The sequence below is a fragment of the Vigna unguiculata genome, chromosome 10, assembly GCF_037176805.1.
Source record: "Vigna unguiculata cultivar grain cowpea cultivar isolate G323 ecotype 2 chromosome 10, ASM3717680v1, whole genome shotgun sequence".
In the NCBI taxonomy this organism is placed as follows: domain Eukaryota; kingdom Viridiplantae; phylum Streptophyta; class Magnoliopsida; order Fabales; family Fabaceae; genus Vigna; species Vigna unguiculata.
Window position 1 is genome coordinate 24,791,315 of NC_140801.1, and position 16,915 is coordinate 24,808,229.

The 16,915-nt window shown below is 33.1% G+C and overlaps 1 protein-coding gene across 1 annotated transcript; it reads left to right on the forward strand.

Annotated features, from left to right (window-relative positions):
• Positions 1-2,299: 2,299 nt before the first annotated feature.
• On the forward strand, positions 2,300-4,952 carry LOC114167435 (PAR1 protein). Its single transcript, XM_028052523.2, has 3 exons — positions 2,300-2,486; positions 2,756-3,082; positions 4,495-4,952. The coding sequence occupies exons 1-3, from the start codon at positions 2,420-2,422 to the stop codon at positions 4,638-4,640; spliced, it is 540 nt and encodes a 179-aa protein (XP_027908324.1). The 5' UTR covers positions 2,300-2,419; the 3' UTR covers positions 4,641-4,952.
• The last annotated feature ends 11,963 nt before the right edge of the window (positions 4,953-16,915 follow it).

A 16,915-nucleotide genomic window follows, 5' to 3' on the forward strand; every position in this document is an offset into this window, starting at 1 on the left:
ATTAATTTGGTCACGAGTTTTGTGACTAATTTGTGACTAAATTATTTTGGTGATTTTTTCAGTCACAATTTACAACTAAATTATTTAGATAAAGGTATGACTAAATTGCATTTTTCTAATAGTGTAATATGATAATCAAATATGAATTTTTATAATTCAAAACTACATAAAATTCTTCGGAAGAGAAAAAATATTTCTTTCGTAATTCATATATCTTTCAACTTCTTACCAAATGTACATATTCACAAGCATAAGCTTACAGCAGTAAATTCCCATTAAGATTTCACTAAGCAATAAATTCTCACTACCACTTATTTTTCTCTATAATTGACTCCCTTGTACCTACTACTATCATTATGGTTTATGAAGCTTCAAAACACAAAAAACTTGTTCTAAACCCTTTTAAAAGACATCTTAAACATCTAAATAAAAGGAAATACGAAAATCGAATTAAGCGATTTTTCAACTCAACCACTTACATTGTACCCCCCCATCAATGTTTCTTCTAAATAACACTAATTTATAATGCTAAATTGTTATCTTGAAATTGGGCGCATGTCTTCAATAGAAATAACATTAATTAGATGATATACATAATCTTAAGTGCAGACATTTGTACTGTACGTTAAATCTTTTTTTTTAGAAAACTTAAAATTACACAAATAATTATGTAGTGTGGATAGAAGGTTTACATGACATTTTGAAATGTGGTTTAGCCTCTGAACAGGGTGCTCTCTAGTCTCTCAGACTAGGTTCGAAGGCTAGCCAGCCAAATTTAGAATGTAAAGTCTTTAATACTCTTGTTTCACATCTGATACTTACATTCAGAAACTTACGCCAAAAAAATCGGATACCAGATTTTGTTTGACATCTGATAGTTATAATCAGAAAAAAAAAAACGGATACCACTGCTAAATTGAATATCATTCGAATAATTAAACCAATAAAAAATTAATTTATTAACTTTCTTTACAATCAATTTATTTATTATAATTTTATCTCAAAATCTTTCATATGTGATGAAAGATCATTTATAGTGTCATACATAGTCATTATCTAAAACAAATATTACTAATGGGAAAAAGAAAAACAATCACAGTTAAGTCAAACATTAAGTTATTTGGACTTATTCTCCTAGTAGACCTCTACTATTAATACACATCAGCTTATATATTATTTTTACTTAGTAGGTACATCGATAATATGAAAATTCTAATATTGCTTCGTAAAACAAATGGTTGGAGAGAGAACGATGAATAAAATCATAACTTGAAAATACAATACCTTTGTTTCAATATTTCATTTACATACAGTTTAAAGACACAACATAGTTTCTGGATTCGCTGTGGATCCTTCTAGACATATTAGTACGTGTCCGGGACAGTTAAAACTTTAGCAATGTTTTGTTCTGTTTTCACTTTTCATTGATGATTGGTTGAGGAAACTGATTATTTGGCCTACCAATAGATTCTCCGAAGCATTAAAATTTGATTATCCCAACTAAATTACATGATACGTGTGTGTATACATAATTTTTCAGTCGTATCAATTAATATGAACATTAATTGCATTTTCTTTTCACCGATAGATTAGCTTTTAGTTGAGAATGTGCATGTGCGTAATCTTTGACGAAAATGGTTTAAATTTTCTTTTCTCATTTGAAAAGAAAAAAAAAGAAAGAAGCAGGGCATGTTTATTTGTTGCACATCGCTATCTATCTTAAAATTCCAAATACTAATAATGAATATCCTTGTGATCATTTTCACTTAGTTATGGGTTAAAATTCATTCCGTTGATTTTATATCATATGTTTTCACCGGTATCCATTTTAACTTTCCAAGCAAACTGAATTTTTTTATTGGCACACGTTACCCCACCAACGACAAACTTGTTTGCTTTCTTCTCCGAAATGTTTTGGAAGCAAAGATGCGTTGATTCACCGAAGTTGTCAACTTTTTGGTAAATGAATGAATGGAAAATAAACAAATGAGGCTTGACTTCTATGCCTTAACTTTTTGAAAACTTCAAAGTTCTCGAAATTAAGACATCCAAACACGTCTTCGTAGTCGTCAATAATTACACACTTGTATCAACCATGGAAAGGGGAAAGGAAACAACTCAACATTCAAGAAAACGGAACCAATTTTCTTAAAGAAGGACATTTCTTTGATTATTTAATAATGAAAAAGGAAATAAAATTAGGAATGATGTAAGACTTAGTAAACGTGTGAACCTTCCAAACGTGTCCATAAGTCCATCAGGGACGCGTAGTTTTAACACTATATATACCCTCTTAATTCCTTTCCAAAATCATTGTGCTCATTTCTTCATTTTTTTTTTCTCATTACAAACACAAAACCCATTTTTCTCACAAGAAAAGATATCTCTATTTGCCAAACTACACCCATTACAAAGAACCATGTCTTTCTCCAACAAATTGCCTTTGTTCCTTTTACTTTCTTCCCTCTTCATGAATGCATCTTTGGGTGAGTACATCAATACATCATGATACTTTTCATGCCTTGTTCAATTTTCTTAATACTAAGTTTCCTATTAAATGTTATTTATTCAATTATGTTTAAAGAATTTGGATATAAATAGTATGAATTTCTTATATATGAAATAAGTTGAGATGTTATTGATATGGAATGTTTCATCAAAAACTCTATCATTAATAATATCAGATATTGATTGTCTATGTGAGAATTGTTTTTAGTTGTGCGAGTGTTTGACCTAAAATGTTATGAATTGGCAGGAGAGATGGCATGTGAGGAGCTTCCAAAGGAAGTGTGTGCATTCTCAGTGGCTTCATCGGGGAAGAGGTGTTTATTGGAGACAGAGAAGGCGGCGGACGGTGGTGTGGAGTACCAGTGCCGGACGTCGGAAGTGGTGGTGGAAAGGATGGCGGAGTACATAGAGACAGACCAATGTGTGGAGGCATGTGGGGTTGATAGGAACTCTGTTGGTATTTCATCTGATGCTTTCTTTGAGCCTCAATTCACCGCCAAACTTTGCTCTTCACAATGTTACCAAAACTGCTCCAACATTATTGACCTTTTCTTCAACTTGGCAGCTGGAGAGGGTAACAATTCTTCATTTCTCACCATCACATCTTTTTCTCCAATTAACCATACTATAATGTTTATTTCACATCACTTTTTATGTAACTTTCTAATATCAAATATCAAATCACTACAACTGTCACATAATACTACTCACTAAGAAACCAATTTTTTAACACTAATGCATTCATTTTCTAGTAGTAGACTCGGTTTCAAGTAGTGTAAAGACAGTTATGTAAAGTAATCTTACAAGACATTAGAAGTAATTTTTAAATATATACGGAACGGAAAGGGTATGTATGATACAAAAAAAAAAAAAAAAATTGTAATCTTTAAAAATCAGTCTTTTAAATTGTGACATAATATTACTGAATTAAGGAAAACAGTTTTTAAGCATATTGCATTAACTTCTTGTAGTTTAACTCGTTTTCAAAGAAGGTCTGGTAAAAAAAGTTTTGTAAAATAATTGTACACGACATAAATAGAAAGTAATTAGAATAATTTCAATTTCCAAAGCATGATCATAATTAACTGGGTTGGTAGTCATTCGTTTTTTAGCTTCGGTTGCAGAATTGACCCATTATAAAATTAGTGGTCGTGGTCATCATTAGGTACCATCTTAGAATAAAAAAAAAAGTGTAGTTTGTGAATAACTTTTCCTAGGTGGAACATTTCCTAACAAGAATAGTGTTGCCTCTTCTTAAAGACATTTTGCGTTTTATTGTATGCGTTGTGGTTGTGTTTTCTTAACTATTACAAAAAAGGCACCTCAACAAAGGAAAAAAAAATGCTTGTTATTACCTTTTCTTAAACATATGGCAATTCTCATTCATATTATTCTGCTTTTTGTCTTTTGCTTTCACCATTCACTACGAAAACCTTAGTATACCAAATGCCTAGAACATTTTAACTTCAAATCTAATCAAGGTATATTTTTCTTATAAAAAAATTAAAATAAAAAATTGTGTTTTCTTGTTGTGGCAAAAGTTTTGGAATTTTCATTAACGACAATAGATTCTATACTTAAAAGGGTTAATTTAGTTTTTTTTAACTATTTTAAAAAGTTTGTTTCAGTTTTAAATTAAATTATAAAATATGAAAATTATGTAAATTATGTTTTTCAATAAATATATTTAGATTATATTATAGTTTAATGTGTAATTCTATTTGTCACTTAGAAAACACTTTAAATATCATTTGTTAGAAAATAATGTTTTATAAAACATTTATAAAGTTCCCCAACTGAAAATTTAATAATTTAATTTAAAAAGGATATACTTTTTCTTGTAATAATTTTTTAAAAAAAATTTAATCCATGATTGATTGATTAATTTTTATAATGATTATTTTTTTTTCTAGGTGATATCAAAATGTTAATATTAGTTTTGTCTTTGTTAGAGGAATTAACTAAGGTTGTTTTGATGTTATTCAGGGGTGTTTTTGCCAGAACTGTGTGAGAAGCAAAAGACGAACCCTCGTCGTGCCATGGTTGAGCTTGTGAGCTCAGGAGCTGCACCTGGACCTGTTTCTGATGTGTCAGAGGACATTGTGGCAGCACCTGCCCCTTCTCCTCTCTAATTTATTTCGTCCGTTGAAATTCCACTTTCCTTCGCATAGATGGTGTGAATTGGAAGAGCCATTATTACTATTATTTTATTATTAATATTAATATTGTGTTACTATGTTAGAAGAGGAATATGGCTTCATTTGTATGAGTCGTGTTACGGTTATTGTAATAATAATCAAAAGTGATTTGGGCACGGTGTTGATAGGTTTAAGTGATGTTGATGATTTCCATGTCTCTCAAATTTTGGAATTGGATTTGTTTCTGCCCTTCGGCATAACTCACTACTGATACAACGAGTGATGTTAACAAAATATTCTTTGCCACATTTCTTTCCATTATTTTAAAACTAGATCTATATCAATCAAAGAGTACTGATTCAAAATTTATTATGTCCATCGCAGTTAAATTGTAATCAATTTTCAATACCTGATTCTGTATTTTAAGCTATTAGTAAACAATGATGTAACATTTTCTCATTCAATAAAATGATCAACTCACTATTTTAGGAATACAGAGGTCTTGTTATATAAGAACGAAGAAGTGAGAAAAGAAAAAAAATGAGTAGTCACTGTAACAGAAAAAAGCTAATAGAAAAGATATGGCTAAGCAAAAGAAAATATCACAACAGCTGTAGTACTAACTGATTTACAATAATCCCATCTCTAATATCTTAGTGTTCGATGCTACTTTTACACGGTATTAGTTGTTTGACGTTTTTTAATATCATAATTTTTTTTACATCCCATCCATATTTATGATAACCTTAAATTATCACATTGATATTTATGATAAATCTCATGAATTGATTGTTACTTAGCATAATTAAATTAAATTTGTTGTATTTATAAGTAAGTTAAAAAATTGTTTACAAAAAGATTAAAATACTGTATCTAAGAAGGTCAAATTATGTGCATAAAAAGGTCATCAAAATATATTGGTCACTATTTTATTTTTACTATTGATATAGTCATTAAAATATATTGGTTAAATGTTTTTAATTTTTCTCATCAATTTAGTTATAGAAAATCGTTTCAATTAAAATAAATAAAAGTTATCTATTAGCGACCGAAAAATAATCGTCTGCACATGATTAAATTTGTGACTAAATTAGTGATTACATTTTTTAAAATTTAATAATTTTTTTTTTCACATTAGCCACCAAAAAGAGTCACTTTTTTTTCCGATGAATCAGTAACCAAAATTTCGATGGCTAAATTAGTCTCTATAGTAAAAAGTGACCAACCATTTAATGATAAATTAATGACTAAAATTTTGGTAGTTATTTAGCGATCAAATTTCAATTCAGTCACTAATTGGTTTATCACTAGGATTTTTGCAACTATATATTTTGGGTGACTATCTTTTAAATATATACAAGAAGAACGTGAGGAAAAGCTTTTAATATTAAAAAGACATAAAGATATGAAAATCATATAATTAATGAATAATTTATATAATTAAATTTAATTATGTAAATGATTCGGTTTATCTTATCTTTTATTTTATTTTATCTTGTGTTATGTTTTGATATTTTGGATTCTTTTGTATATTTTTTTTGTTTTTAACTTTTATCTTTTAAGGCCTATAAAAACCAAGGTCTAAACCAATTGTGATCACCTTTGGAGTCATTAATAGAGTTATTTTATTAAACAGAGGAGTCTCTTGATTCTTGGCTTAACCCTTAAGTTTTTTATCAAAGACAGGAATCTTATGGATTCTTATCAAAGAGTGACCTATTTGTGGCAAATCTTTCTTCCACTTATCAATCTACTAGATCATGACGTCTTTCTATCTTTATCTTATCCTGCATTCTTTATTAATTGTTTCTTTACAGAACAAATATTCAAAGTCAGAAAATATCGTCATCTTTTCGATAAGGATCGTATCGTAATTTCTCTTAACAATTTTCATAAAGGTTAAAATACCTTTTTAGTCCTAATTTTCGTCAAATTTTATCAAAATAGTCCAAATTTTGTCAAAATAGTCCTAATTTTGGTTTTGTGCTTAAATAGGTCCCAATTTTTGTCAATTTTTGTTCAATTTGGTCATTTTTTGCTAACATCATTTAAATCATTAACGACCATAACAGTGATGGGTCACGTGTCACTTCGTAATTATTTTATTTTATTTTTTATTTATTTTTTAATTTTATTTTTTAATTATTTTAAATGGACACGTGTCAACCTAGCAATGTGCAACGTGTCAGAGTCAATATTTTATATTCAATTTGATCATATATTTGTTATTTTTATTTAATTTAGTCCCAATTTTGTTTAAAATTGACCAATTTTGTTTAAAATTGGTCAATTTTGTCCATGTCGAAGATGAGATTAAATTTAATTTTTATATAAAAGTTATAATGATGTGAATTGTAATATATCATTTAAAAATATTTAATAAAAATTTGAATTTTAATATAAAAATTAAATGTTTTCAATTTAGAGAGAGACAAAATTGATTCATATTAACAAAATTAGGACTAAATTGAACAAAAATAATGAATATAGGGACCAAATTGAATATAAAACATTAACTCTGATATATGGCACGTTGCTGGATTGACATGTGAACATTTTAAAATAATTCTAAAAATTCAAAAAAAATTCAAAAATTAAAAAAACAAAAAAACCACGAAGTGACATGTGACCGATCTGATGAAGGATTGACCCCAACCAAGGATGAAGGCACATGCTTAAGAAGACTAAGCATGTTTAGAAAGGAAGTTCACTAATCCTTCATCCCTTTCATTTATGTTTGTTATTTTTGATTCCCTAAGTTGACTTAGTTGAATCAACTTTAGTTGACTTGTTGACCTTTGACTAGGTTTGACTTGTTGACTATAGTTGACTTGACTTATTTGCTTTGTAGGTTAATTAGGAGTAAGAAAGCAATGCTAGGTGGCGCATGGTGATTTGGGAGCATAAATGATGTGGAGGAGAGAGTAAAGCAAAGCCATAAAGCATAAAGTAAAAGGCATGAAGCAAGTGTACCTATGTACCTTTGGTCTCCTTTGTTTTTAGCACACTTTGCCCACTTTTTGGAGACATATGAGACACATTCTTTGTCTCCTTTTGTTCTAGAACGAAATTAGCCTTGCACACACCATAGTTAGCTCTTTTGTCTCTCATTTTTGTAACCTTATTTGGCCTAGTTTCTAGAAGCTAGGGTTAGGTTTTTGTAGAGACATCCTTAGGTATCTTTTATTTTCTTAGAGACCCCTAAACTCTTCTATATAAGGGGTGCTCCTAGACATCTAAAAGGGTTGAACATTTTGAAGTAAAAACACTCTTGTGTCTCAACCATTTGTGAGAGTTTCCTCCCTTGGGAGTGAAACTTTTAAGCCTTATCTTGCGTAGCAAGTGGCGGCACACATCCACTCATCTTCAAGGTTGCCATGGCTTCTAGCCTAGCCTTGTAGTGGCGTGCTTTTCACATTTTTACCATTTCTTTCCTTTCCATTTTATGTTTTCTTCTTCCTTTAATTGTTCTTGGTTTTCTATGGTTTATGTGCTTTCCATTTCCTTTTTGTTTTGAATCAATCCATTATCTTCTTCTCTTGAGTTTTGTGAAAGGAACCTTCACATCTAGATAGCTTGCTATCTTAATGTCCAGTGGGGATTTCACTTAGCTTTCTTAATCAACTCACACCATATTCAATAATCTTAAAAGAAGACAAGATAATCCTTCATCATTTGGTATCTAGAGCCTAGGTTATCTTGAATATGGTGTTTTTCATGTGCTAACCTTGTCTTGTTGTAGCTATCTTTGTATGGTTCAAATCCACTTCCATTGCACACAAAAACAATGCTGGCAGAAACTGTTCACGATTTTAAAAGATTAAACTGCACCTGCTCAGTGATCCAAAAATTATGTTTTTGATGTCAAAAGAAAGCTCTGTTAGTCTAGTTTCTAACAAAAAAAGAACCAATGCATTTGGAGTTTTGTGGAGAGAGTTATGATTGAAATAGTGAGCAAAGGTCAGAGCTGCCGAGATTACCGCGAATCAACGTTTTTCAGGTTATGTTGGGCAGTTTTGGCTACTGTTTTTGTTACTCTTCTTACTTCTAAATATGGTTGGATAACATGTCTTTGGATGCTTAGTCTTTGAGCCTCAAATCCATGAGTTTAAATGCATGATAGCTACATGTTTGTGTCTTTGTGTATGTCATGTTGAGTCTTTAAATGTGTCCAACTTTTGCTTGAGTCATATGTCATATGCTTCTTTGAGTTGTCTTATTCTTGTTTCTAAGTATTTGAGCTATTGCATGAGATCTATGCCTTTTGTTGTAGCATGCTCCTTGAAATTGATTTTGACCTAATTTTTAAGGAACTAAGTGTTCAAGACACCCTAAAATATCCTTCTCATCATCTTAAGTACCTAGTTTTGAAAAGAAAAATAATTTTCATGACCAAAAACAGTTTGGCCGAGAGCTAATGTGTTGCTTGGTGAATCCATTTGGCCATTTTTACTAGGTGTTATGCTACCAAATTTTATACTTGGATTTTGGGTGATATTGGCAAATTAGTTCCATGCTTTAACTTGGTTATGATCTTTCTTGGTGTATGCATAATTTGAGGTATAATCTTGGCTTGTTCAAATGCTTTCCATAGAGTCTTTAAAAGTGTTTTTCATTGCTTTAGTCTTGTTCAAGTTTTGTCTTTAAAACAAAATTTCCTTAGAAGTTAAACTTTCTTGTTTTTGTCCTTTTCTTGCTTGTCACTAGGTGTTCTTTGTTGTGTCTTAGTAGTTTTCTTTTCTTGAAACTCTTGGGATGTTGTGGCCGAATCACTTGTCTTGCATTTGAAAGGTTTTGAACAAGTTTTTAAAAGTGTTTGCTTCACTCCTTTGGTGGATTTTGAGTGTTAGCCTTGCCTTGTTACTTTGGGAGAGTGATCTAAACACTTCGGTTACATTTTGGGTTGGAATTGGTCTTGGTTTTCATGTTGTCTAACCCCTAATTCATTTATTTTGTTTTGGCTTTGAGTGTTTTATTGTAGGAATCATGGCAAGTTCATCAAATGCACCTACTCCAAACAAAAACAATACATTGATGAGATTGCTTCGGGATTTGGAGTTGTCTAGGATGGAGTCCTTTGAACAATTGAGAAAGGACAAGGAGCAAAGTGACCTAAGAATCCAAGAGCACATTCAAAGGCTTGAAGCTAGGGAGCAAGAAAGAAAGGCTAGGAAAAGAAGGCATTCTAGGCACAACCCATCACAAGAGAAGCAAACTCCAAAGATTCCTAAGTTCAAAGGAGAAAATGACCCAAACATCTACATTGAGTGGGAACAAAAAGTGGACCAAATTTTTACCATTCATGTAGTTAGTCATCAAAAGCAAGTAGATTTGGTAGTCTTAGAGTTTGAGGATTATGCCATGACTTGGTGGCATCAATTATGTATGGACAATATTAACCAAGAGTCACTCGCGACTTCTTGGAGGGACCTTAAAAATTTGATGCGCGCTAGATTTGTTCCTTCCTACTATAGGAGGGAGACTCTTTTGAAGCTCCAAAGGCTTCAACAAGGGTCCATGTGTGTGGATGAATATTACAAGTTAATGGAGTCTATGCTTCTAAAAGTAGGACTCCAATTTGAAAGTGAAGAGGAAAAGGTAGCTAGATTTGTGGGTGGGTTAAGGAGGGACATACAAGATTTAGTAGAGTTATATGAGTACTCCTCTCTTGACAAAGTTTTACATTTGGCCATCAAAGTTGAAACTCAATTGCAAAAGAAAAAAGAGGCCAAGAGGAGTGGTTCATACAATGACTACTATTCTAGTACTTGGAAAGATAAAGAAAGAAAACATGATAAATCACCACTCAAGAGTTCCAAAGACCCACCTCCTAGGACTAATTCGTCTAGGCCTTCTAATGAAACTCCTAATTCTTCTCAAGGTACAAGGACAAGTTCTATAAAATGTTTTAAGTGTTTGGGATATGGGCACATAGCTTCAAATTGTCCCACCAAAAGAACCATGGCCTTAAACCTTAAAAAAGAAGTAGAGAGTGAACATTCTTTTCCCCCTTCCCCCAAAAGTACTTCTTCCTACACTTCTTCTTCAAGTGAAAGGATTAAACCCCTTGAAGGTGGATTGTTAATGATAAGGCACCAACTAAGACAAGTTTCCAAGGAACTTGACCCTTCTCAAAGACAAAACCTTTTTCATTCAAGGTGTCATATCAAAGACAAACTATGTCCCCTCCTCATAGATAATGGAAGTTGTGTAAATGTGGCTAGCACAAGGGTTGTGGACAAGCTTGGCTTGAAAACTATCCCTCATGCCAAGCCCTACAAGCTATCATGGCTTAATAAAGAAGACATTAAAGTAACTCAACAAGTCCTCATTAACTTTTCAATTGGAAATTTTAAAGATGAGGTGTTATGTGATGTTGTGCCTATGGACGAAACTCATATTTTGTTAGGTAGGCCATGGCAATTTGATAGAAAAGTCTTTTATGATGGCCATGCTAACACCTATGCTTTCTCCTTCCAAGGCAAGAAGTTCACACTCCTACCTCTCTCACCCAATCAAGCAAATGAGGACCAAAATAAAGTGAAAGATAAGAGAAAAGATGAAAAAGAAAAAGAGCAAGTTACCTCCAAAGTGTTACTTGCCTCTAAAAAAATATTTTCAAAGCAAGATGGACATCACCATTCTTTCTTCTCTTGCAAGGCTCAAAAGGAAGACCCAATGCGCAAGCATGAGAAGAATAGTGGTCTAGAAAAGAGGGATGGCCTAACCAAAGCTAGGGGTAGTACCCTTAGAAAAGATGGAACAAGAGCTCATAAAAGGGAGGCGCAAAACCTCCCCCAAATCAAGTCAAGCTCCATCTACAAAGGCTTAAAGAATTTGTGGTCAAATTCTCTTCAAGAAGGGGAGGATGATGAAGGATTGACCCCAACCAAGGATGAAGGCACATGCTTAAGAAGACTAAGCATGTTTAGAAAGGAAGTTCACTAATCCTTCATCCCTTTCATTTATGTTTGTTATTTTTGATTCCCTAAGTTGACTTAGTTGAATCAACTTTAGTTGACTTGTTGACCTTTGACTAGGTTTGACTTGTTGACTATAGTTGACTTGACTTAAGCCAACATGCTAATCTATGTTTATTTGCTTTGTAGGTTAATTAGGAGTAAGAAAGCAATGCTAGGTGGCGCATGGTGATTTGGGAGCATAAATGATGTGGAGGAGAGAGTAAAGCAAAGCCATAAAGCATAAAGTAAAAGGCATGAAGCAAGTGTACCTATGTACCTTTGGTCTCCTTTGTTTTTAGCACACTTTGCCCACTTTTTGGAGACATATGAGACATATTCTTTGTCTCCTTTTGTTCTAGAACGAAATTAGCCTTGCACACACCATAGTTAGCTCTTTTGTCTCTCATTTTTGTAACCTTATTTGGCCTAGTTTCTAGAAGCTAGGGTTAGGTTTTTGTAGAGACATCCTTAGGTATCTTTTATTTTCTTAGAGACCCCTAAACTCTTCTATATAAGGGGTGCTCCTAGACATCTAAAAGGGTTGAACATTTTGAAGTAAAAACACTCTTGTGTCTCAACCATTTGTGAGAGTTTCCTCCCTTGGGAGTGAAACTTTTAAGCCTTATCTTGCGTAGCAAGTGGCGGCACACATCCACTCATCTTCAAGGTTGCCATGGCTTCTAGCCTAGCCTTGTAGTGACGTGCTTTTCACATTTTTACCATTTCTTTCCTTTCCATTTTATGTTTTCTTCTTCCTTTAATTGTTCTTGGTTTTCTATGGTTTATGTGCTTTCCATTTCCTTTTTGTTTTGAATCAATCCATTATCTTCTTCTCTTGAGTTTTGTGAAAGGAACCTTCACATCTAGATAGCTTGCTATCTTAATGTCCAGTGGGGATTTCACTTAGCTTTCTTAATCAACTCACACCATATTCAATAATCTTAAAAAGGAACAAGATAATCCTTCATCACGATCACTGTTCATGGTCGTTCATGATTTAAACGATGTTAACAAAAATGATCAAATTGAATAAAATTAACGAAAATTAGGATCTATTTGAGCACAAAAACAAAATTAGGACTGATTTGACTAAACTTGATGAAAATTAGGACCAAAACGATATTTTAACCTTTCATAAATTTAACTCAAAGAATGAATGTGATATATAATTGTAATTCAACAATTGAATTGATAAAACATGTACATTATATACACTAAATAATAAATAGGTAATGTAAATGTGAAATAGGTTAAAAAATTTAGTAGTTTGAAAATTCAAGTAAAAAATAGCGTAAGCCAATCCTTTTATAGAGCCTGATTTTTGATATAGGGAACTATTTTATTTTATTTTTTTGGATAGTTTTCTTTTAACTCTCACACTTGATATTTTCACCTACGAGTTGATTGTGTTATATTGACACTAAAAAATTAACACTCAATGGGTCAAAAATTGAATAGTGTATTCCTCTTTTGCCCTCGTAGTAAAAAAAGTAAAAGTAACGAAGTAAAACAGAAAAAAAATGGTTATTGTGTATTTGTGTATTTATCAAAGCACAGAGCACACCTCCTGTACCCCCTAATTCAATCCAATATCATTTTCATTCAAAACTATTTAATCCATAAATCCATATATCCATGTTTTATGTCAACTGCGAAAGTCGAGTTTCGCAACATCTTTTTCTTTTTTTTATTGAAATTGGTCATTACGGATGTCGACATCCGTTTCAGTCGCATGTATTGCGGATGTCAACATCCGTTTCATATATTTTGATTGGTTTTCCTGCATTACGAATGTCGACATCAACGTGGGATCCTTTAACTCTATTTACGACCATTAAAGAAAATTAACAAAATAAGACGTTCATGTAAATGGGCCAGCCGTGTTTTGGAATTTGGATGTGAGCATATGACTGCTTTTATGGCTCTAATGTGTAGTTCCTATGGCTTGACAGGAAATAAATGGAAGCCACAATTGCAATGCCTTTGGAAAGAAAATCCTCTAGTTTTTAAGTGTTTGTTTTGGCGCAGGAACTTCTTCTAAGGGGAAACATGTTGAGCTTCTGTCTTTGCTTGCCAACCTCTCTGCAAATATAAAAGTTTTGTTTTAATGACTGATTTGGTGCTTTGAGTCCGCTTTCATTAGTTCTGTTTTAAATGTTTGATGAATCAATTAATGTGTGAGAGAGAGGAAGTGGTTTCTAAACTCAAATTATGAATGATTGAAATACCATGAAATAATTTAAGGGGATCGCTAAATCAGTATATTTACTAGTCTTTCTACCCGTGCAACGCACGGGGTTTTTTTACATGTAATATTTGTGGTAATAACAATGGGTTTTTGGATATTTAATAATCTACATGATGAGAATCTAATATTTTTAAAAGATGTTGAAGTGTATAAATAGAATAGATCAATTTAGAATGTAATTAAAGTGGTATGTCAAGTTAATATTTGATTTCATTTAATGTTTTTTGTCTATTCTGTTATCTTCAACAACCAACAACAAAAATATGACTAATACATGATATCGCTGTCGTTAGGCGATCAAATTACCACTACTTTAGCAACTTCAGTATTGCCAGTTAGTAGTGAACAAAATAGTTAGGGTTAAGATAACCCTGAGTCGTCTCACAACGAATACGGAATTGATCTCAAATATTTGATTCTTAAAAATGCAATTAAAACTAGCAATTATAAAAATAGGGGGGTTTTGATATGCAAAGAAAATGACACGGAAGATTGTAAACACAGTAATAGTAAATAGGTCAATTCCGCTGCTTTTTCTAAATAAGATTCTTCATTGGTTATCTATAGATTATTGTTAAATTAATTATTGTTGTTGTTTTACAAATCAATCAATGTAAAGACTCAATTCATTTGTTGGCATCCTCACTTTTAATCAAAGTACAGTCTCAATTAGAAGTGAGAATTGTTAGATTGTCCATAGTAAATTCAATCAAAGTACAGTCTCAATTAATTTTACTATGCCTAATCATGTCTATTCCTTTGTTTCTTTACCAAATAGAAAACTTAATTAATCAAAGTAAAGTCTTGACTAATTCTAGTTAAAGTAATTACCTCTAATCAAATTAAAGTCTCAATTATTGGCAAAAACTTATTTAATCAAACGAAAGTTTCTAAACAAAATCAAAGTAAAGTCTCAATTTAATTTAAAAACCTTTTAACTCATATGATTAGCATCCATGTAGATTTAAAATCATTATTTTCTATTCGATTAAGAAGCAAAGGACATAGATAAACAAAAACCACAACAATAATCAAAATAACAAAACATATAAATTCATCTAACCTCAGAATCCATTTAAGAAATTACAGTGGAATCAACCCTAAAAGCTTAGCCCTCCATGGCTTTGATGAAATACATGATGATATGAAGGAAAGAAAATAAAACAAAGAATGAGAGATGTGGTGGAGATGGTATCTGCCAAAACCAGAGAGTTCTAAGTGTCTAAGCTGTAGGCTGTAAATTGTCAGTCCCCCCGCTTTTGCTCCCTTAAGTCTCTTTATATAGGCTTCCACTGGACTTTGGGCTTTATCTGTCAGTTGCTAAAATCTTTTATTTTTATTTAATTAATTAGCAACTTAATTCCTGTCCAATTTCCAATTCTGCCCCTCTCATTTAACCATATTTGCAGTTTTGACCAGAGTTGACTGCTGACTTTGACCAGTTAACCAGAGTTGATCAGTTGACCAATTTAACTGTCCTATCAGATGCTGACACGTGGCGCAGAGTACTCTCTCTCTCCAGAATTAGGGTTTCTGCCCCTTCCTCCTTCCTCCCTTGGCTGCGCGGCTGACGGCAATGGCGGCTGCTCCGGTGGGCGCGGTGGTTGCAGGTGCGCGAACTATGGCGGCCGGAGGCGCACTGCGGTGGCTGCTGTGTGCTCGCTGCTGCAGCGGTGGCTGTGCAAACGGTGGAGGCGAGAAGTTGCGCTGCTGCGATGTGAAGGTTGTTGTGCTGTTGATGGTGGCGGAACTGGTGCAGCCATGGCTGCTGCGTGAGGTGCAGAGAACATGAAGATCTCGCGGTGGCCGTGAATCTGAAGGTGGATTCGAGCTGGTGCAGGTGCGGACGGAAATGGTTGCGCGTCGCTGCAGGTGCGGAGGCGAGAAGATGGTGTGTGCTGCAGAATCGTGGTGGTCGCGGACGAAGATAGTGGTGCGGGAACTCATGCGCGGTGGCTGACGGCGCTGTTGCGTGAAGGAAGAGATGCGACTGCGGTGGCCGGTGAAGATGGAGGCTGCGCGAATGGAGGAAGATGGTGGCGCTGTCACGGTGTTGATGGTACGTTGTGGTGGCCGGAAAACAAGCTTCATGGTGGCTGACGGAGATGGCGGCGGCGGCTGCCGTGGAGGGTGGAAGGGAAATTAGGGTTAGGGTTTCATGTGTGAGATGGAGGAGATGATGACGTGGCAAGATCTGAGTGGTCAATTTGGTGAGTGGAGGATTATGACACGTGGCAGCTTATGATTGGCTAATCTTAAAAGGTGGGGATTGCCACATGGCATGATCTGGTTTAGTGGAGTTTAAGTGGTAGGAGGGGTGCAACTTAGTGAAAACTGGGGGTGCAGAACAGGTTTTTGGTGGTCCACTTTAAAAGGAGTGTGCAAGTAAAAACTGGGGGTGCATTTAGCTCCTGATTTATTCTTTTTCAGAATTTCTTGATTTTGGACTTATTTTGTAACTTTGAATATTTTAAAATCACACTATTAATTGACCAAAAATAAATTCCAGCTGCATTAACAAACGTTAGAATATCCAATAATATTTTATGCAACTAAAATCAATTTTTATGCCACTTTTACCAAACTTACTCAATAAATCCAATAATCACAAATCCTAATTAAATCAATCTTTAAGCACAGAAAATTCAATTAAATCCCCAAATTTAAATATTAAATGAGGGCAAAAATTTGAAGTGTATAAATAGAATAGATCAATTTAGAATGTAATCAAAGTGGTATGTAAAGTTAATATTTGATTTCATTTAATGTTTTTTGTCTATTCTGTTATCTTCAACAACCAACAACAAAAATATGACTAATACACTACTTTGTTAAAATAAGAATAAAAAAAGAATAAATTACATACCTAGAATGTCTCATTTGGTAATCAACTACATAAATTCCTTTTGTACACAAATTCCTTTTGTACACAACGACTTCTTTGTTCAACCTTTTTTGTACCATGATTTTCCTGCATGGCAGAGCATAACATAAATAAGTTGATATATATTTATAACAGCTTTGAAATGAAAAAAAATTAGAAATGACATACCTATAAT